At 47.0% G+C, this 23,639-nt stretch overlaps 1 protein-coding gene across 1 annotated transcript in view; it reads left to right on the forward strand.

Annotated features, from left to right (window-relative positions):
- LOC134329523 (receptor tyrosine-protein kinase erbB-4-like) overlaps positions 1-23,639 on the forward strand; it is a 44,181-nt gene that overhangs the window by 13,662 nt on the left and 6,880 nt on the right. Inside the window, exons 7-21 of the mRNA XM_063010808.1 lie at positions 660-778; positions 3,179-3,320; positions 3,978-4,091; positions 5,279-5,405; positions 5,580-5,653; positions 7,293-7,383; positions 9,760-9,959; positions 10,759-10,891; positions 11,976-12,069; positions 12,271-12,425; positions 13,376-13,420; positions 14,217-14,349; positions 16,496-16,615; positions 16,696-16,794; positions 16,981-17,166. Of these exons, the coding sequence (XP_062866878.1) occupies positions 660-778; positions 3,179-3,320; positions 3,978-4,091; positions 5,279-5,405; positions 5,580-5,653; positions 7,293-7,383; positions 9,760-9,959; positions 10,759-10,891; positions 11,976-12,069; positions 12,271-12,425; positions 13,376-13,420; positions 14,217-14,349; positions 16,496-16,615; positions 16,696-16,794; positions 16,981-17,166 (1,832 nt within the window). The remainder of the gene's footprint in view (positions 1-659; positions 779-3,178; positions 3,321-3,977; positions 4,092-5,278; positions 5,406-5,579; positions 5,654-7,292; positions 7,384-9,759; positions 9,960-10,758; positions 10,892-11,975; positions 12,070-12,270; positions 12,426-13,375; positions 13,421-14,216; positions 14,350-16,495; positions 16,616-16,695; positions 16,795-16,980; positions 17,167-23,639) is intronic.

Below are 23,639 nucleotides of genomic sequence, written 5' to 3' on the forward strand. Positions count from 1 at the left end.
GGTCAGGTGACTGTGGTGTTCAGTGAGGTTGAGGTCAGAGCTTTGTTTAGACCACTGATGTTCCACCAGACCAAATTCATTGAACCATAAGATTCTGAAGTGTGTCTGTGGGGATTTGTGCCCATTACTGGGGTCAGGTGACAGTCGTGAACAAGAAAGCCTGGCTCACAATCAACAGTCCATTTTGCTCCAAAGGTGCTAATTGAGGTTTAGGTCAGGGCTTTGTTCAGACCACTGAAGTTCCACCAGACCACACTCTAAGATTCTAAAGTGTGTCTGTGGGGATTTGTGCCCATTACAGAGGTCAAGTGTTGAAGAAAGCCTGGCTCGCAATCAACTATTCATTTCGCCCCCAAGATGTTCAGTGAGGTTGAGGTCAGAGCTTTGTTCAGACCACTGAAGTTCAACCAGACCAAATTAATCAAACCATAGGATTCTAAAGTGTGTCTGTGGGGATTTGTGACCATTACAAAGGTCAGGTGACTGTGGTGGACAAGAAAGCCTGGTTCACAATCAACAGTCCATTTTGCTCCAAAGATGTTCAGTGAGGTTGAGGTCAGAGCTTTGTGCAGACCACTGAAGTTCAACCAGGTCAAACCATAAGATTCTAAAGTGTGTCTGTGGGGATTTGTGCCCATTAGTCTCTGTGTGTGTTCCAGTGACGAAGACGGTGTGCGCTGAGCAGTGTGACGGTCGCTGTTTCGGTCCGTACGTGGGCGACTGTTGTCACCGCGAGTGTGCCGGAGGATGTTCGGGACCCAGGAACACCGACTGCTTTGTAGGCGGAGCTTATCACTCACACACACACACACACACACACCTGCACACACACCTACACACCTGCGCACACACACATACCGACACACTCACACACACACACATCTGCACACACACCTACACACACATACACACACCGCACACACACCTGAACACACACACACCTACTGTACATACACACACATTCACACTCCTGTGCACACATAAACACACCTACAAACACACACCTGCACACACCTACACACACACACACCTACAAACCTGCACACACATACACACACCTAAACACACACACCTGAACACACACACCTGAACACACACACACACCTACAAACCTGCACACACATACACACACCTAAACACACACACCTGAACACACACACACACCTACAAACCTACACACACATACACACACCTAAACACACACACCTAAACACACACACCTGAACACACACACCTGAACACACACACACACCTACAAACCTACACACACATACACACACCTAAACACACACACCTGAACACACACACCTGAACACACACACACCTACAAACCTGCACACACATACACACACCGCACACACACCTGAACACACACACACCTACATACACACATATTCACACTCCTGTGCACACATAAACACACCTACATACACACACCTGCACACACCTACACACACACACACACACCTACAAACCTGCACACACATACACACACCTAAACACACACACCTGAACACACACACACACCTACAAACCTGCACACACATACACACACCGCACACACACCTGAACACACACACACCTACATACACACATATTCACACTCCTGTGCACACATAAACACACCTACATACACACACCTAAACACACACACCTACACACACACACACACACACCTACAAACCTACCCACACACATGTACACACACACACCTACTGAGACACACACACATGTACACACACACATGTACACACCTACCTACCCACACACCTGTACACACACACACCTACAAACCTACACACACACCTACTGAGACACACACATGTACACACCTACCAACACACACACATGCACACACACACCTACTGAGACACACACACATGTACACACCTACCAACACACACACATGTACACACACACACCTACTGAGACACACACACATGTACACACCTACCAACACACACACATGCACACACACACCTACTGAGACACACACACATGTACACACCTACCAACACACACACATGTACACACACACACCTACTGAGACACACACACATGTACACACCTACCAACACACACACATGTACACACACACACCTACTGAGACACACACACATGTACACACCTACCTACCCACACACATGTACACACACACCTACTCTCACACACACACACACCAGTACACACACAGCTGCACACACACACCTGTACACACACACACATGTACACACTCACCTACTGTCACACACACACAGCTGCACACACACACCTGTACACAAACACATGTACACACACACCTGTACACACACATGTACACACACACACCTACACACACACACCTACCAACACACACACCTGTACACACACACATGTACACACACACCTACTGTCACACACACACACCTGTACACACACACATGTACACACACACACCTACACACACACACCTACCAACACACACACCTGTACACACACACACCTACTGAGACACACACATGTACACACCTACCTACCCACACACATGTACACACACACCTACACACACATGTACACACACACCTACTGTCACACACACACAGCTGCACACACACACATGTACACACACACACCTACACACACACACCTACCAACACACACACCTGTACACACACACATGTACACACACACCTACTGTCACACACACACACCTGTACACACACACACATGTACACACACACACCTACACACACACACCTACCAACACACACACATGTACACACACACACCTACTGAGACACACACATGTACACACCTACCTACCCACACACATGTACACACACACCTACACACACATGTACACACACACCTACTGTCACACACACACACCAGTACACACACAGCTGCACACACACACCTGTACACACACACATGTACACACACACACCTACATACAGCTGCACACACAAACACCTAGACACATCTGAACACACACAGCTGCACACACACACACATGTACACACACACCTACACACACACACATGTACACACACACCTACACACACACACACATGTACACACACACCTACACACACAGTTCGTTAATAATGTGAATGTGAAGTTGCTTCATTTTTCCACATGATTTTAGAGTGTGTCTGTGGGAATTTGCTCACCGTCCACGTTCCGGTTTGTGTTTCAGGCCTGCACCCACTACAACGACAGTGGCGCCTGTGTGACCCAGTGTCCTCAACCCTTCATCTACAACTCCACAAGTTTCCAACTAGAGCACAACCCCAACGCCAAGTACACGTACGGCTCCTTCTGCGTCAAGAAATGTCCACGTGAGTGTCCAGGGTCACGCCTCGTCCACTTCTCACACATAAAGCGCCAGTATTACACCCCCCATCTGATGTCCAGTGACCCCCAACCCGCCCCGTCTGATGTCCAGTGACCCCCAAATTCGCTCCCTGTTCGAATGTCCAGTGACCCCCGTTCCGATGTCCAGTGACCCCCCGTTCTGATGTTCAGTGACCCCTCAACCCTCCCCGTTCTAATGTCCAGTGATCCCTCCAACATGCCCCCTTTTCTGATGTCCAGTGACTCCCCAACCCGCCCCCATTCTAATGTCCATTGCATCCCCCAAACCCACCCCCCATTCTAATGTACAGTGGCCCCCGTTCTGATGTCCAGTGACCTCCAATTGCCCCCTGTTCTGATGTCCAGTGACCCCCCAACATGTCCCCCGTTCTGATGTCCAGTGACCCCCCAACCCGCCCCAGTACTAATGTCCAGTGACCCCCCAACATGTCCCCCGTTCTGATGTCCAGTGACCTCCCAACCCATCCCCAGTAGTAATGTCCAGTGACCCCCAACCTGCTCCTCATTCTGATGTCCAGTGACCCCCCCTACCCCACCCCACCCCTATTCTGAAGTCCAGTGACACCCCCCCCCCCCCCAACCTCCCCTTCTTTAATGTCCAGTGGTCTTTTCTCCTGCAGATAACTTTGTGGTGGACCACAGCTCCTGCGTCCGGGCGTGTCCCAGTAACAAGATGGAGGTGGAGGAGAACGGCGTCAGGATGTGCCTCCCCTGCACCGATATCTGCCCCAAAGGTGAGTCCATGAGAACCGCTTCTTTTCACCTGACAGGGGCGTGGTCTCACGGAGTGCACTGCCGTCTCTACCGGTCAGCAGAGGCTGTACTTGCCCTGATGATGAGGAGCCCTGTTCAGACACACAGCCAATCACGTGTCTGTGCAGGCGCCCGGCCGGCCGATAGCACGGCTTGAGAGGTTTTTACCGCCATCCAAGAGCCTCGATATTATAGAAAGATTCCTGCTATAATGAAACTGTATAGAAGAGGAGAACAGGAGGGATTTGAATGTGGTGTTGGTGTTGCAGTGTGTGATGGGATCAGGATGGAGGTTTGAATAACGTTGTGGTGTTGGTGTTGCAGTGTGTGATGGGATCAGGATGGAGGTTTGAATAACGTTGTGGTGTTGGTGTTGCAGTGTGTGATGGGATTGTGATGGAGGTTTGAATAACGTTGTGGTGTTGGTGTTGCAGTGTGTGATGGGATCAGGATGGAGGTTTGAATGTGGTGTTGGTGTTGCAGTGTGTGATGGGATCAGGATGGAGGTTTAAATGTGGTGTTGGTGTTGCAGTGTGTGATGGGATCAGGATGGAGGTTTGAATAACGTTGTGGTGTTGGTGTTGCAGTGTGTGATGGGATCAGGATGGAGGTTTGAATAACGTTGTGGTGTTGATGTTGCAGTGTGTGATGGGATTGTGATGGAGGTTTAAATGTGGTGTTGGTGTTGCAGTGTGTGATGGGATCAGGATGGAGGTTTAAATGTGGTGTTGGTGTTGCAGTGTGTGATGGGATCAGGATGGAGGTTTGAATAACGTTGTGGTGTTGGTGTTGCAGTGTGTGATGGGATCAGGATGGAGGTTTGAATAACGTTGTGGTGTTGGTGTTGCAGTGTGTGATGGGATCAGGATGGAGGTTTGAATAACGTTGTGGTGTTGATGTTGCAGTGTGTGATGGGATTGTGATGGAGGTTTGAATAACGTTGTGGTGTTGGTGTTGCAGTGTGTGATGGGATTGTGATGGAGGTTTGAATAACGTTGTGGTGTTGGTGTTGCAGTGTGTGATGGGATCAGGATGGAGGTTTGAATGTGGTGTTGGTGTTGCAGTGTGTGATGGGATCAGGATGGAGGTTTGAATGTGGTGTTGGTGTTGCAGTGTGTGATGGGATCAGGATGGAGGTTTGAATAACGTTGTGGTTTTGGTGTTGCAGTGTGTGATGGGATTGGAACCGGCAACCTTCAGGCGTCTCAGACTGTGGACTCCAGCAACATCGACAAGTTCATCAACTGCACCAAGATCAACGGGAACCTGATCTTCCTCGTTACTGGAATCAAGGGGTACGATGTTTTATTTTAATGTTACGTTACAGTATGTGGTTAGAAATCCCAACAACACTGCTGCTCCTGCTGCACTTAAACCAGAACCGCGGTGATGTAACCGGCGATAGGTTTTGGGACAGCACATGACAGGTCTGCAACTTCGCTCACGTTGGTTCGTTTCTCTCCGGACAGAGACATGTACCACGGCATCGCCGCGCTGGATCCTGAACGTCTGAACGTCTTCCGCACCGTCAAGGAGATCACAGGTGAGCGCCGCGCTGTGACATCACACCTACTCACAGCTGATTGGCTGATGGGTGGTCAGATTCTGTCACTTTTCATCACACCTGTATCGCTCCACTGACCCCCGGTTGCATCACATGTAACGTTATACAACACCATCTCACCTGTAAAATACGGTGGCGGTAGCATGGTGTCGATGGTACTTATGACAAGCTAACACTAATGTCAGGACGCCGTTTTCCGCTGGATCTGTAGCTGTCAAAATAAACAACATGGTTTGCAAAAAAGTGTCAGTAATTGTATAACCCACAAACAAACATTTATGGGCAGGTCTCGCATTTGAACCATCTGTGAAATGTGGTGGCGGTAGCATCGTGTCCTGGAGATGCTCAGCGTTACGGCCGGGATCGACGGGAAGATAATCGACGCAGGAAAAACGAGCTCCGCCCAGCGGCGTGACAGTGACCGTATTCAGAGTGCAATCATCAGAACGTTAGCTATCATAGCTACGTTACCTGTGAAGTTAGTTAGCCTTGCAACCGGCGTGTTCAGCTAGCGCTAACGTCTTTATGGTACGCTACGTTTGTTAGAAAACCCATGTGACCCGCGTCTTATTACATGTAGCGCACTAGAGAGTAGAATGGAAGGACCCCACGGACCCCCCCCCCACACACACGAACACACAGACACACACAGACACACATAGATTTGCTAGGTTAGCTTTAGTTAGCCGTCCAAATAAACAACATGGTTTGCAAAAAAATCTGTCAGTCATTGTATAACCCACAAACAAACATTTATGGTTAAAATGGGATGATCTGCGAGTGCTAATAAATAAAGCAACCATCAGAATGTTAGCAATTATAGCTACGTTACCTGTAAATTTAGCCACACTTTTACGCAGCAACCAATCGGCGTGTTCAGCTAGCGCTAACGTCTTTACGTTACGTTTGTTAGAAAACCCATGTGACCCACGTCTCATTAAAGTGGCGTGTGGTTCTACCAGGCTTTAAAGAACGACATGTTCAGAACCCGCCGCCGCTACTTTATCTTTAGTTAGCTTCTTCGTAGCGCTGCGTTTCGTCCACGGCTAGTTGCACCGTGCAGTTCAGACGCTACCCTGTTTGTACAGGAAACGCTACGCCGTTATCAACGGAAAAACTCCTGTCGAGCTGAGAGCTACACATCAGTCGGAGGCTTGCTAATCCACCGAACCACAGCGAGAGCCATTCTTTTACAACCGAGGCTAAACGTGGGGCTAAATCTCCCCGGATACGAAACACGACCCGCACATAAATAACGTGACGCGGCGGCTTTACGATGGAGTTATTGAAGCGCTAGTTTTAAAGCGAGTTGTAAGAAACGGGCGCGGTCGTCTCTCTGGTCCTATATTAAAGTCCTCCGTCACCGGGAATGTAATCCGGCGCTGCGGCGGCGAGCTAATGGGCCGCGACGCTTCCTTTGTAATGAAACCGCGGCGGGACGAGACATGAATCTACGGAGGGAAACGACGGAGCGGCACGAGCAGCGAGTTTTATTACGCGTCCCGACGTTAAACTGATTCACGCTCGGACGTCTTTCTCACGCCGTAAAGCCGAAAGTATGTGGACGCCAGAACGAGCCACAGAACTAATCACCCTCCATCGTGTCTCTCTGACTCAGGCTACCTGAACATCCAGTCATGGCCGGAGAACATGATAAACTTCGGCGTCTTCTCCAACCTCGCCACCATCAGCGGGAGAACCCTGTACAGGTACGTCCACACCTCCGCGTGTCCCGTGTTTTTACAGGAGTTTAATCCCTCTTTATTCTGAAAAAGTATGTGAACCCCTCGTTAACCTCTGGACCTCAATTTAAGCATGCTGTCTTACACTGTGATGCTTCCTCCACCACACTTCACAGCTGGGATTCATTATCATAATTAGATAGATACACAGGCAGGCAGGCAGATACACAGACAGAGAGATAGACAAGTAGGTAGACAGACAGACAGACAGGTAGATAGTCAGATAGACAAATAGATAGATAGATAGATAGATAGATAGATAGATAGATAGATAGATAGATAGATAGACAGACAGACAGACAGACAGACAGACAGACATGCAGACAGACAGACAGATAGATAGGCAGGCAGGCAGATAGACAGACAGACAGACAGGTGGGTAGACAGACAGGTAAGTAGGTAGGTAAATAGATAGACAGACAGACAAATAGACAGACAGACAGACAGACAGACAGATAAATAGATAGATAGACATACAGTCAGATAGATAGATGAGAGACAGACAGACAGACAGAGACAAATAGATAGACAGACAGACAGACAAACAGACAGATAGATAAATAGACAGATAGACAGATTGACATACAGTCATGTGCGGTTCCTCAGTGCGGTACAGAAATACCTGAATGCTGTTATTTGAATAAATAATGAAGGAGTTTAATAAAGAAATGAGACGCCTGCTCGCTCCCCCGAACTTTCTCTGTCCTTCACAATAAAGCCGCCAGTTTCTCTCCACGGTTTCATAAGTACGTGGACGCCAATTAAATTGTTCAAAAGATAAAAACGTCGGTTAATTACGGTTATTGATCTGGTGTCAGGTTTTTGTTCACGCGCCGCGAGCCTCTCCGGCCTGTAATTAGCCGGATCCGTATCAGCGGCGTCCCGGTGACCCCGTCCCATCTGAGCCGTAATTATCAGCCGTCGTTATTCAGGGTCGTTTACAGAGTTCAGCTCAGAAACACTGAATGTTTTTAACAGAGATTTAAATGAGTCGAGCTGGAGCCTCACAGAGAGAAGGGTCTGGGTTCAAATCCCCGGCCGGGCGAACACACAATACAATAACAAGCTGGTCTGAAGTAGGCAGGGACGTAAGGATTCCTCATAACTACTGCACATACGAGCCCTGCTGGCTGATCAATGGTACTGCAGAGTGACTCTCTGTGCGCCATACGGATCTCCATATGAACCCATCGGGTGCAGGGGAAAAGAAGCGGTACTGCACACGTGTCCGAGTGTGTTAGTCACGACCCTCGTCGGTCAGGAATAGACGTGAAATACGATTGGGGAATTGGATACGACTAGTCTGGAAGGTCACTGGAGTTCCGATTCATCCCCCAAAGTTTAATGAGGTTGAGGTTAGTGCTTTGTGTAGGCCACTGGAGTTCCGATTCATCCCAAAGGAGTTTAATGAGGTTGAGGTTAGTGCTTTGTGTAGGCCACTAGAGTTCCGATTCATCCCAGTGTTTAATGAGGTTAAGGTTAGCGCTCTCTGTTGGTTGCTGGAGTTCCGATTCATCCCCCAAAGTTTAATGAGGTTGAGGTTAGTGCTTTGTGTAGGCCACTGGAGTTCCGATTCATCCCAAAGGAGTTTAATGAGGTTGAGGTTAGTGCTTTGTGTAGGCCACTAGAGTTTCGATTCATCCCAGTGTTTAATGAGGTTGAGGTTAGTGCTTTGTGCCCAAATAAGTTTAATGAGGTTGAGGTTCCGATTCATCCCAAATAAGTTTAATAAGATTGAGGTTAGTGCTTTGTGTAGGCCACTGGAGTTCCGATTCATCCCAAAGGAGTTTAATGAGGTTGAGGTTAGTGCTCTGTGTAGGCCACTGGAGTTCCCATTCATCCTGGTGTTTAATGAGGTTGAGGTTAGTGCTTTGTGCCCAAATAAGTTTAATGAGGTTGAGGTTCCGATTCATCCCAAATAAGTTTAATAAGATTGAGGTTAGTGCTCTGTGCAGGCCACTGGAGTTCCCATTCATCCCAAAGGAATTTAATGAGGTTGAGGTTAGCACTCTCAGAAGGCCACTAGAGTTCCGATTCATTAGGGTGTTTAATGAGGTTGAGGTTCCGATTCATCCCAAAGGAGTTTAATGACGTTGAGGTTAACACTTTAGGAAGGCCACTAGAGTTCCGATTCATCCCAGTGTTTAATGATTTGAGGTTAAAGCTTTGTGCAGGCCACTGAAGTTCTGATTCATCCCCAGGTTTAATGAGGTTGAGGTTAGTGTTGTGTGGAAGGTGCTGGAGTTCCGATTCATCCCGAGGTTTAATGAGGTTGAGGTTTTCCTCGGCAGCGGTGCGGCGCTGACCGTTCCTCACGTCCGGTTTGTTTTTGTCGCCCCGCAGCGGGATCTCCCTGCTGATCCTGAAGCAGCGCTGGATCACGTCCCTGAGCTTGTCATCCCTGCAGGAGATCGGCGCCGGAAACGTTTACATCAGCAACAACAGCCAGCTCTGTTTCTACCACACGCTGAACTGGACCAAACTCTTCCGCTCCGGGGGCCAGAAGGTCCTGCTGAAGAACAACAAGGAGCCGCGGCAGTGCAGTGAGTGGTCCAGGGTGTTTTTTTACTATCCGAAGTAGAAAGTGACCCCCGTTAGCCTCTTCTTTTAGCTCCTCTGTGCCTCGGCGGCGCCTCTGCGTATCCGTGTCTGGCTGCTCTGAAGAAGCTGGACCTCCATGTTTGCTGGGTAGATGATGACCCTCAGGCGAGCTTCCTATCGCTAAGCAGCCAATTTTATGCATTTATACCTTTTTAATGTGGACGCCCCTTATTCCCCGTCTCACATCAGAGGGTCAAATCAATGTCGGGATGGGAGGAACCGGCTGCCATAAAATCCCAGAGGAACCGAAGCTTCCTGACATGACTGACCCTCATAATTCACCTGAAGGACGCTCCTCAACAAAAGCTTAAGTAATTAAAGCATACGGCTGTGGTTTGACCGTCTCTGGAGGCCTCCGCTGGACCCGCTAGGTTGGGGTGGTGCAGGTTTATGAAGCCCAGATTCCCTCTGTTAGAGAACTGGGTCAGGATGGTCGGGTCTCCTCGAGGTCAGACCGGCGGATTCGCCAGCGAGTCTCTCCAGCCCCCTGGATGACCTGGTTTACCTGACATAAAGCGCTTTTGCCTTGCAAGTCTCGACCCTCCAGTCTGGATTCTGCAGAACCCTGTCTGTAAATGATGTCTATAGATTTAAAATCATCTAAATCAGACTTTTACCTGGTTCTGAACCATAAAATAATAATGATATAATATATAAAATAATAAAAAATTTTGCCATATATATTTTACTTGTTGTTTGTGTGTGTGTGTGTGTGTGTGTGTGTGTGTGTTTGTACTTCAGTTCAGGAGCAGCTGGTGTGTGATAAGCTGTGTTCAGGAGCAGGATGTTGGGGTCCTGGTCCTGATCAATGTGTGTCCTGTAGGTACTTCGGTCGGGGCAGAAAATGTGTGAAGTCCTGCAACCTTTACCACGGGTGAGTCGTAAACTTCAGCTCCAGTTCAGCACGAGTTTACTCTGCATAAAGTTACTGACATTTACTCTGATAGTAGATCGTACTTTACAAAAGTAAACTGTACTTTACAATAAAAACCATACTTTACAGCTGTATGTCATACTTTACTACAGTAGACTGTACTTTACAGCTGTAGATCATACTTTACTACAGTAGACTGTACTTTACAATGGTAGATCATAGTTTACATTGTTAGATCATACTGTACTTTACAATATTAGACTTTACAACAGTAGACTGTACTTTACAATATTAGACTTTACAACAGTAGATTGTACTTTACAGCAGTAGACTGTACTTTACAACAGTAGATTGTACTTTACAGCAGTAGATTGTACTTTACAACAGTAGATTGTACTTTACAGCAGTAAACTGTACTACTGTACAACAGTAGATTGTACTTTACGATGTCAGACTTTACAACAGAAGACTGTACTTGACAACAGTAGACTGTACTTTACATTGCTAGATCATACTTTACAGTACTTTACAACAGAAGACTGTACTTGACAACAGTAGACTGTACTTTACATTGCTAGATCATACTTTACAGTACTTTACAACAGTAGACTGTACTTTACAACAGTAGACTGTAGTTTACATTGCTAGATCATACTTTACAGTACTTTACAAGAGTAGACTGTAACTTACATTGCTAGATCATACTTTACAGTACTTTACAACAGTAGACTGTACTTTACATTGCTAGATCATACTTTACAGTACTTTACAACAGTAGACTGGACTTTACAACAGTAGACTGTACTTTACAATATTATACCTTACAACAGTAGACAGTACATTACAATGGTAGACTTTACAACCGTAGATTGTACTTTACAATATTAGACTTTACAGCAGTAGGATGCACTTTACACCAGTAGATTGTACTTTACAACAGTAGACTGTACTTTACATCATACTTTACATTGTACTTTACAGCAGTATACAGTGCTTTAAATTGTACTTTACATTGTACTTAATGTTGTACTTTACAGCGTTTACTGAGATGTAGAACGACCGTGTACATGTGTGTGTGTTGCAGAGATGTCCGTGAGTTTGTGAACGGTTCTGTCTGTTTGAAATGTGACAGCGAGTGTGAGAAAGCCGGAGATTCCACGCTGACCTGCCACGGCCCGGTAAGAGACCGAGATATATCCAGAAATATTAAACCCTGGTGAGAACCGTGGGCTCAGAACACCGTAAAGAATCGGGTCAGAATGTCGTTTCGTCTGTGTGACGTCTCCACATGGCTTCTGGGGGTTGTTTAATATGAGTAGTTGGAGGACTGTGTCATTTGGAACACAGCCGCTGGATCTCTGCACATTTCCTCTCTCCAGGGTCCAGATCAGTGCACCAAGTGTCTTCACCTGAAGGACGGTCCGAACTGCGTGAGGAAATGTCCGAACGGCCTGCAGGGGGTCGACAGCTTCATCTTTAAATACGCCGAGGCTAACAATGAGTGCCGGCCCTGCCATCCCTACTGCACCCAGGGGTGAGTGTGTGTGAGTGAGAGTGTGAGTGTGTGTGTAAGTGTGTGTGTGTGTGTGTTTGTGTGTGTGTGTGAGAGAGTGTGTGTGTGTGAGAGAGAGAGTGTGTGTGTGAGAGAGAGAGTGTGTGTGTGAGAGAGAGTGTGTGTGTGTGAGAGAGAGCTCAGTAGCTCCTCTGTAGAATGAAATCTAGAAGAGAGCGTTCAGACAGGTTTCCTTTCAGCATATGGAGGCAGTATGGCGTTCCTTTCCAACCCTGGCACAGAGACGAGTGTTCCATACACTTTGAGATTATGTAATAATGGGAGCGAGAGGAATCCCTAAAAACAGGATACAGTGTGCTCTAGGTTTTGCCGTCATGATGCTTGTGTTCCAGGATTATATTCAGTTGTAATTATTAATAAGGTACAAATGCTGTCCAGCTTTGTACCCGTCCAGATATTTTTGACCCCGCAGTAATTCAGAAAGCACTCGATAAACGTATGTAGGGAATCCAGTTCCATTCTGGCTTGACGTAAAACTTCAGCCACTCAACAGACTTCTTCAGTAAGACTGCAGGCAGGTCAGTCTAGCACCTGCACTCTTATACTGCAAAATACTATCAAAATGATATAAAGCACATGTCGTCTACACGTGTACATATCTGACTCCAACTGTAAATGATTAAATTTATTTTCATAATAATAATAATAACTATAATAATAATAATAATGATAATAATAATAAAAACTATAATATAATAATAATAATAATAATAATACAATAATAATAATAATAATAATAATAACTATGATAATAATAACTATAATAATAATAATTATAACTATAATAATAATGATAACAACAACAACAAAACAAAACAACTATAATAATAATAATAATAATAATAATAATAATAATATGTATTAATTTATTTGAATATTTATTTTTTGTCTGTGTTGTTTGTTGGTTACAGGTGCACTGGATCCCACATCCAAGAATGCATTGGATTCCTGGACAGGTACGAATCCTCCAAGATTCATTTACACCTGACCATGAGCTCCGCACAAGACTTAAAGTAGACTGTACAGTAGATCGTACTGTACAGTGGTAAACTTTACAACAGTACACTGTACTTTACAACAGTAGTTCATACTTTACAACAATACACTATACTTTACAACAGTACACTGTACTTTACACCAGTAGACCGTACTTTACAACAGTACACTGTACTTTACAACAGTAGTTCATACTTCACAACAGGAGACTGTACAGTAAATCATACTTTACAGTGGTAAACTTTACACCAGTAGACTGTACTTTACAACAGTAGATCATACTTTACAACAGTAGACTGTACAGTAAATCGTACTTTACAGTGGTAAACTTTACACCAGTAGACTGTACTTTACAACAGTACATTGTACTTTACAACAGTAGATCATACTTTACAACAGTAGACTGTACAGTAAATCGTACTTTACAGTGGTAAACTTTACACCAGTAGACTGTACTTTGCAACAGTAGACTGTACTTTACAACAGTAGACTGTACAGTAGATTTTACTTTACACTCGTAGACTTTACAATGGTAGACTGTACTTTACAACAGTAATATGTAGTATATGTGTATGTGTGTATGGGAACCTAGATCCTGAAAGGTGCACCTGTCAGTGTCAGTACGCTCACACAGTGCAGGTCCCACGCCCGAATAGAAAGAGGAGGGTTGCGTCAGGAAGGGCATCCGATGTAAAATACATGTAATATTTACGGTTATGGAATGTACAGAGTGGTTGTGATGTGTTTCCTCCTCAGGACCCCCCTGATCGTGGCGGGAATGATAGTGGCGCTGTTTCTGATCGTCATCATCGCGCTGGGCATGGCCATTTTTGCTCGGCGCAGAAGAATCAAGAAGAAACGAGCCCTGCGACGATTCCTGGACACCGAGGTGGGAGACGGGAGACGGTTAGATCTGACCCGTGTGTGTGTGTGTTTACTGGTTTTATTTACTGGGTACGCTGGGTGTGATGGTGGTGCGCGGATGCAGCAGGTCATTAAAAAAACATGCGGCGTGGTAGCGTGGTAGCGTGGCGGCCGGTTCGGATCATTTACAGCCGGAGCGTCAGAGTTACAGACAGCTGTCAGCCAGCGGCCCGTCTCCAGCGTCCAGCTGCTGACAGTCAGCGTGATCCACTCAGGACACCACATCCATTTAAATCAACCTGTGTGTGTGTGTGTGTGTGTGTGTGTGTGTGTGATTAATCATCGGATTGGCAGAGTTGAAATGTTTGGCCACTAGGTGGCACTGTATACTGGTGCTGACTGGAGGTGGATGAACCCTGGCTGTTACTGAATCATTCATTCATTCACTGTCAGTTTTACCTCTATTTATACTGGGCCTGTAAATACTGCATACTACACATTGCCCCAGTATACTGCATACTACATTTTCCACAGTATATACTGCGTACTACATACTGCACCAGTATGCACTGTGTACCGCCCCGGTATAAACTGCATACCACATGCTGCCACAGTATATAATGCATACTACATACTGCACCTGTATATACTACATAGTATATACTACATCAGTATATACTGCATACTAAATCAGTATATACTACATACTGTGAGATGATGTGAGGGGTGAGATGTTTAGGGTGAGATGTGTGGGGTGAGATAATATGTGGGGTGAGATGTTTAGGGTGAGATATGTGGGGTCAGATGTTTAGGGTTAGATGTGTGGGGTGAGATGTGTGGGGTGAGATATGTGGGGTGAGATATGTGGGGTGAGATATGTGGGGTGAGATGTTTAGGGTGAGATGTTTAGGGTGAGATGTGTGGGGTGAGATGTGTGGGGTGAGATGTTTAGGGTGAGATATGTGGGGTCAGATGTTTAGGGTGAGATGTTTAGGGTGAGATATGTGGGGTCAGATGTTTAGGGTGAGATGTTTAGGGTGAGATGTTTGGGGTGAGATATGTGGGGTGAGATGTTTAGGGTGAGATGTGTGGGGTGAGATATGTGGGGTGAGATGTTTAGGGTGATATTATATGTGGGGTGAGATGTTTAGGGTGAGATATGTGTGGGGTGAGATGTTTAGGGTGAGATGTGTGGGGTGAGATGTTTAGGGTGAGATGTGTGGGGTGAGATATATGGGGTGAGATGTTTAGGGTGAGATATGTGGGGTGAGATATGTGGGGTGAGATGTTTAGGGTGAGATGTGTGGGGTGAGATATGTGGGGTGAGATGTTTAGGGTGAGATATGTGGGGTGATATGATATGTGGGGTGAGATGTTTAGGGTGAGATATGTGTGGGGTGAGATGTTTAGGGTGAGATGTGTGGGGTGAGATATGTGGGGTGAGATGTTTAGGGTGAGATGTTTAGGGTGAGATATGTGTGGGGTGAGATGTTTAGGGTGAGATGTGTGGGGTGAGATATGTGGGGTGAGATGTTTAGGGTGAGATGTGTGGGGTGGGATATGTGGGGTGAGATGTTTAGGGTGAGATGTTTAGGGTGAGATATGTGGGGTGAGATTTTTAGGGTGAGATATGTGGGGTAAGCTGATATGTGGGGTGAGATATGGGGGTGAGATGTTTTGGGTGAGATGTTTAGGGTGAGATATGTGGGGTGAGATGTTTAGGGTGAGATGTTTAGGGTGAGATGTTTAGGGTGAGATGTTTAGGGTGAGATGTGTGGGGTGAGATGTTTAGGGTGAGATGTGTGGGGTGAGATGTGTGGGGTGAGATGTTTAGGGTGAGATATGTGGGGTAAGATGATATGTGGGGTGAGATATGGGGGTGAGATGTTTTGGGTGAGATGTTTAGGGTGAGATATGTGGGGTGAGATGTTTAGGGTCAGATGTGTGGGGTGAGATGTTTAGGGTGAGATGTTTAGGGTGAGATGTGTGGGGTGAGATGTGTGGGGTGAGATGTTTAGGGTGAGATGTGTGGGGTGAGATGTTTAGGGTGAGATGTTTAGGGTGAGATGTGTGGGGTGAGATGATATGTGGGGTGAGATATGTGGGGTGGGATGTTTGGGGTGAGCTCATGTACATGTTGTATCTGAGTTTCTCTTCTCTGTGTGGAGCAGCTGCTGGAACCCTTGACGGCGGGTGGAACAGTGACTCCGGCTCAGCTCCGCTTACTGAAGGAATCAGAGCTGAAGAGGATTAAGGTTCTGGGTTCTGGAAGCTTCTGTACAGTCTATAAGGTGATCATGTTCCCCGAAATCTTCATCCCTCCAGCGTCCTTCCCCATATTGTTTATGTAACGTGATGTTCCTCTCCTCAGGGCGTTTGGGCCCCTGAGGGTGAAAGTGTGAAGATCCCGGTGGCCATCAAGATCCTCAGTGAAAGTTCTGGGGCCAAAGCCAACGCCAAGTTCATGGACGTGAGTTCTGCACCTCAGAGCTGAGATCTTTCAGCTCTTATCTACAATGTATTACCAAAAGTATGTGGACACCTCCCCATTAGCCTGCTGGGAGGTTCCTCAGAGTTCCAAAACTAGGGACGTTGACCAAAGAACTTCTAGTTTGAAGAGCTTTCTTGAGTCACAGTGTCTTCTCATGTCCACCAGGAGGTGCTGTTGATGGCCAGCATGGACCACCCTCACCTGGTGCGTCTGCTCGGGGTGTGTGTGACCCCCAACGTGCAGTTGGTGACTCAGCTTATGCCCCATGGTTCCCTTCTCAGCTACGTTCAGGAGAACAAGGACAACGTCGGCTCTCAGCTGCTGCTCAACTGGTGTTTACAGATTGCCAAGGTAGGAGTTCTTCATGAGAGTTCTTCATCAGTGTGAGGGTTCTTCATCAGTGTGAGGGTTCTCCATCAGTGTGAGGGTTCTTCATCACTCATCAGTGAGAGAGTTCTCCATCAGTGTGAGAGTTCTCCATCAGTGTGAGGTTCTCCATCAGTGTGAGGATTCTTCATCACTCATCAGTGTGAGGGTTCTTCATCAGTGAGAGAGTTCTCCATCAGTGTGAGAGTTCTCCATCAGTGTGAGGTTCTCCATCAGAGTGAGGATTCTTCATCACTCATCAGTGTGAGGGTTCTTCATCAGTGTGAGAGTTCTCCATCAGTGTGAGGGTTCTTCATCAGTGTGAGAGTTCTTCATTTTCTCATCTTCACAAATTTCCAAACAGCCGGGGTTAGAGACTACTGTTCCACGTTACTGCTGGCTGAGAAAGGCCACGTCTTTTCACCAGACAGTGCTGGATTCCAGAGAATTTCAACATGTAGGGAGGAACCCTGAACTCCCAACGCGGCCGGTCGTTCCTGGTGGTGCCGCAGACGCTCGAACCCAGGTGGTTGAGGTCGCGGCCTGAAGCGAATGTTCACCTACACTTTAAACGCTGAAAGCACTTCCTGTCTGATTTAATAGACGTTTCCACTCGAATTAAGACGTGTGACCTACAGGAATAGAGTGTGTGTGTGTGAGTGTGTGTGTGAGTGTGTGTGGTGTGTGTGTGTGTGGTGTGGTGTGTGTGTGTGTGTGTGTGTGTGTGGTGTGTGTGTGGTGTGGTGTGTGTGTGTGTGTGTGTGTGTGTGTGTGTGTGGTGACGAGTATTCATGTGGAACATTAGCTCCAGCAGCAGTGAGATGATGGATGAGTTGGTGTCTTTGTGTCTCCCCAGCTGTCTGTACTGTTGATGAATATGTACGTTTATTTGGGCCCCTGGAAAAAGAGGCCCCCATCACACACACACACACACACACACAACCCTAAAATACCTCTCACACTAGAGCGTCGCATCACTGATACCCTGTGTGTCCTTGTTTGTACTGTAGCGAGAGATAAAAACAAGATCAGAACTTCACGTGATTCAGCAGCTCAGCAGAAAATTTGCTCAAAAGTATCTGGACACAGAATCAGCTACGGGATGTTGCAGCGTGTCTGTGGGAATTTGTGCCCTTTTAGTCAAAGCTGAATACAGATAACAGAGGAGGGCCTTCCCTAAACTGTTGCCACACGGTTGGAGCACATTGTTCCTTGAAGTTGATTTGACAAGTCTAGTGTGGAGACAAGTGTGGAGACATCCCCCACAGACACACTCCAAAATCCTGTGGGGATGTCTGACATTATTTCTACCTTTCCACAAGATCACAAGATTTTGGAGTGTATCTGTGGGGATGTTGAAGTGTGTCTGTGGGGATGTTGGAGTGTGTCTGTGGGGATGTTGGAGTGTGTCTGTGGGGATGTTGGAGTGTGTCTGTGGCAATGTGGGAGTGTATCTGTGGGGATGTTGGAGTGTGTCTGTGGGGATGTTGGAGTGTGTGTGGGGGGATGTTGGAGTGTGTCTGTGGGGATGTTGGAGTGTATCTGTGGGGATGTTGGAGTGTGTCTGTGGGGATGTTGGAGTGTGTGTGTGGGGATGTTGGAGTGTGTCTGTGGGTATGTTGGAGTGTATCTGTGGGGATGTTGGAGTGTGTCTGTGGGGATGTTGGAGTGTGTCTGTGGGGATGTTGGAGTGTATCTGTGGGGATGTTGGAGTGTGTCTGTGGGGATGTTGGAGTGTGTGTGTGGGGATGTTGGAGTGTGTCTGTGGGGATGTTGGAGTGTATCTGTGGGGATGTTGGAGTGTGTCTGTGGGGATGTTGGAGTGTGTCTGTGGGGATGTTGGAGTGTATCTGTGGGGATGTTGGAGTGTGTCTGTGGGGATGTTGGAGTGTGTGTGTGGGGATGTTGGAGTGTGTCTGTGGGGATGTTGGAGTGTATCTGTGGGGATGTTGGAGTGTGTCTGTGGGGATGTTGGAGTGTGTCTGTGGGGATGTTGGAGTGTGTGTGTGGGGATGTTGGAGTGTGTCTGTGGGGATGTTGGAGTGTATCTGTGGGGATGTTGGAGTGTGTCTGTGGGGATGTTTGAGTGTGTCTGTGGGAATGTTGGAGTGTATCTGTGGGGATGTTGGAGTGTGTCTGAGGAGATGTTGGAGTGTGTCTGTGGGGATGTTGGAGTGTATCTGTGGGGATGTTGGAGTGTATCTGTGGGGATGTTGGAGTGTGTCTGTGGGGATGTTTGAGTGTATCTGTGGGGATGTTGGAGTGTGTCTGTGGAGATGTTGGAGTGTGTCTGAGGAGATGTTGGAGTGTGTCTGTGGGAATGTTGGAGTGTGTCTGTGGGGATGTTGGAGTGTGTGTGTGGGGATGTTGGAGTGTGTCTGTGGGGATGTTGGAGTGTGTCTGTTGGGATGTTGGAGTGTGTCTGTGGGGATGTTGGAGTGTGTCTGTGGAGATGTTGGAGTGTATCTGTGGGGAAGTTGGACACAAGATGTTGGAGTGTGTCTGTGGGGATGTTGGAGTGTGTCTGTGGGGATGTTGGAGTGTGTCTGTGGAGATGTTGCAGTGTATCTGTGGGGAAGTTGGACACAAGATGTTGAAGTGCATCTGTGGGGATGTTGAAGTGTGTCTGTGGGGATGTTGGAGTGTGTCTGTGGGGATGCTGGAGTGTGTCTGTGGGGATGTTGGAGGGTGTCTGTGGGGATGTTGGAGTGTGTCTGTGGGGATGTTGGAGTGTGTCTGTGGCGATATTGGAGTGTGTCTGTGGAGATGTTGGAGTGTGTCTGTGGGGATGTTGGAGTGTGTCTTTGGAGATGTTGGAGTGTGTCAGTGGATATGTTGGAGTGTGTCTGTGGGGATGTTGGAGTGTGTCTGTGGAGATGTTGGAGTGTGTTTGTGGGGATGTTGGAGTGTGTCTGTGGGGATGTTGGAGTGTGTCTGTGGAGATGTTGGAGTGCATCTGTGGGGAAGTTGGACAAAAGATTTTGGAGTGTATCTGTGGGGATGTTGGAGTGTGTCTGTGGAGATGTTGGAGTGTGTCTGTGGGGATGTTGGAGTGTGTCTGTGGGGATGTTGGAGTGTGTCTGTGGAGATGTTGGAGTGTGTCTGTGGAGATGTTGGAGTGTGTCAGTGGATATGTTGTAGTGTGTCTGTGGGAATGTTGGAGTGTGTCTGTGGGGATGTTGGAGTGTGTCTGTGGGGATGTTGGAGTGTGTCTGTGGAGATGTTGGAGTGTGTCAGTGGATATGTTGGAGTGTGTCTGTGGGAATGTTGGAGTGTGTCTGTGGGGATGTTGGAGTGTGTCTGTGGGGATGTTGGAGTGTGTCTGTGGAGATGTTGGAGTGTATCTGTGGGGATGTTGGAGTGTTTCTTTGGGGATGTTGGAGTGTGTCTGTGGGGATGTTGGAGTGTGTCTGTGGGGATGTTGGAGTGTATCTGTGGGGATGTTGGAGTGTGTCTGTGGGGATGTTGGAGTGTGTATGTGGGGAAGTTGGACACAAGATGTTGGAGTGTATCTGTGGGGATGTTGGAGTGTATCTGTGGGGATGTTGGAGTGTGTCTGTGGGGATGTTGGAGTGTGTCTGTGGGGAAGTTGGACACAAGATGTTGGAGTGTATCTGTGGGGATGTTGGAGTGTTTCTGTGGGGATGTTGGAGTGTGTCTGTGGGGATGTTGGAGTGTGTCTGTGGGGATGTTGGAGTGTATCTGTGGGGAAGTTGGACACAAGATTTTGGAGTGTATCTGTGGGGATGTTGGAGTGTTTCTGTGGGGATGTTGGAGTGTGTCTGTGGTGATGTTGAAGTGTATCTGTGGGGATGTTGGAGTGTTTCTGTGGGGATGTTGGAGTGTATCTGTGGGGAAGTTGGAGTGTGTCTGTGGGGATGTTGGAGTTTGTCTGTGGAGATGTTGGAGTGTGTCTGTGGAGATGTTGAAGTGTGTCTGTGGGGATGTTAGAGTGTGTCTGTGGGAATGTTGGAGTGTGTCTGTGGGGATGTTGGAGTGTGTCTGTGGGGATGTTGGAGTGTATCTGTGGGGAAGTTGGACACAAGATGTTGGAGTGTATCTGTGGGGATGTTGGAGTGTGTCTGTGGGGATGTTGGAGTGTGTCTGTGGAGATGTTGGAGTGTGTCTGTGGGGATGTTTGAGTGTGTCTGTGGAGATGTTGGAGTGTGTCTGTGGGGATGTTGGAGTGTGTCTGTGGGGATGTTGGAGTGTGTCTGTGGGGATGTTGGAATGTGTCTTTGGAGATGTTGAAGTGTGTCAGTGGATATGTTGGAGTGTGTCTGTGGGGATGTTGGAGTGTGTCTGTGGGGATGTTGGAGTGTGTCTGTGGGGATGTTGGAGTGTGTCTGTGGAGATGTTGGAGTGTATCTGTGGGGAAGTTGGACACAAGATTTTGGAGTGTATCTTTGGGGATGTTGGAGTGTGTCTGTGGAGATTTTGGAGTGTGTCTGTGGGGATGTTGGAGTGTGTCTGTGGGGATGTTGGAGTGTGTCTGTGAAGATGTTGGAGTTTATATGTGGGGATGTTGGAGTGTGTCTGTGGAGATGTTGGAGTGTGTCTGTGGGGATGTTGGAGTGTGTCTGTGGCAATGTTGGAGTGTGTCTGTGGGGATGTTGGAGTGTGTCTGTGGCGTTGTTGGAGTGTGTCTGTGGAAATGTTGGAGTGTGTCTGTGGGGATGTTGGAGTGTGTCTGTGGCGTTGTTGGAGTGTGTCTGTGGAAATGTTAAAGTGTTTTTGTGGGGATGTTGGAGTGTGTCTGTGGGGATGTTGGAGTGTGTCTGTGGGGATGTTGGAGTGTTTCTGTGGAGATGTTGGAGTGTTGGAGTGTGTCAGTGGGGATGTTGGAGTGTGTCAGGGGATATGTTGGAGTGTGTCTGGGGGGATGTTGGAGTGTGTCTGTGGAGATGTTGAAGTGTGTCTGTGGGGATGTTGGAGAGTGTCTGTGGGGATGTTGGAGTGTGTCTGTGGGGATGTTGGAGTGTGTCTGTGGAGATGTTGGAGTGTTGGAGTGTGTCAGTGGGGATGTTGGAGTGTGTCATTGGATATGTTGGAGTGTGTCTGTGGGGATGTTGGAGGGTGTCTGTGGGGATGTTGGAGTGTGTCTGTGGGGATGTTGAAGTGTGTCTGTGGGGATGTTGGAGTGTGTCTGTGGGGATGTTGGAGTGTGTCTGTGGGGATGTTGAAGTGTGTCTGTGGGGATGTTGGAGTGTGTCTGTGGGGATGTTGGAGTGTGTCTGTGGGGATGTTGGAGTGTGTCTGTGGAGATGTTGGAGTGTTGGAGTGTGTCAGTGGGGATGTTGGAGTGTGTCATTGGATATGTTGGAGTGTGTCTGTGGGGATGTTGGAGGGTGTCTGTGGGGATGTTGGAGTGTGTCTGTGGGGATGTTGGAGTGTGTCTGTGGAGATGTTGGAGTGTGTCAGTGGATATGTTGGAGTGTGTCTGTGGGGATGTTGGACTTTACCAGTAGGGTTATTAGAGCGGTGGCTGGTACCATCATGTTAGATGTTGGTATATCCTGCACGCTCGTGGTGGTGCGTCCACATACTTTCGTCCTCGCAGCGCAGATGTTTTGTTTGTAAACGCATTAGCGTCCCTAAACTTTTGTCTCTGCGCTCCGTTGTATTTGTACTGTGTTTACGGCGGGCAGTAACGTCAGGTCATTACCTTCAGCGCTGAGAGGAAACGTTTATGTTCCCGAGCGTTCTCCACGTTCAGGAGCCGCTTCACCGAGCACCAGTTTACAGCGCGGCCCATTCATTCAGCGCCGCGCCCGCCGCCCGCCACCCATCGCTGGCATGCATAATGAACACGCTGGCACCGCATTGATTTCCTCGCTGCTTAATTGCCTTGAAAATTGCACTTTTACAGCCTAATTAGAAAAAGTTTGTTATTTTAATGCTCAATGACCTGCCACTCCATCCTTCTCCTGTCTTCATCACCGCCGTCATGAGGAAGATGATGTGAGGATAATGTGATGATGATGATGTGATGATGATGATGGTGTCAGTCTGGCAGCTCAGTGTCGCACCGTGTAAACATGAAGCCGCTCCTGCACAGATACACACATACATACAGTTACTAACCAGCATTTACACACACAACTTACAGCTTATTATAAGATTTCAGAGTGAGTCTGTGGGAATTTCATTAGAAGGGCATTTGTAATGTTGCATCTGGGTCACAATGTTGCTGTTCCAGTTCATCCTAATTTATACATCATACATTTATAATCAAAATTAAGAACAACAACAACAATAATAATAATAATAATAATAATAATAATAATAATATTAATAATAACAATAATAATAATAATAATAATAATAATAATAATAAAATAATAACAAAATAATAATAATAATAATAACAAAACAATAATAATAATAATAACAACATTCATATTAACAATAATAATAATAACAATAATAATTAATAATAATAGCGATAATAATAACAA

This window comes from Trichomycterus rosablanca, chromosome 15 (assembly GCF_030014385.1).
Source record: "Trichomycterus rosablanca isolate fTriRos1 chromosome 15, fTriRos1.hap1, whole genome shotgun sequence".
NCBI classification, from domain to species: Eukaryota; Metazoa; Chordata; class Actinopteri; order Siluriformes; family Trichomycteridae; genus Trichomycterus; species Trichomycterus rosablanca.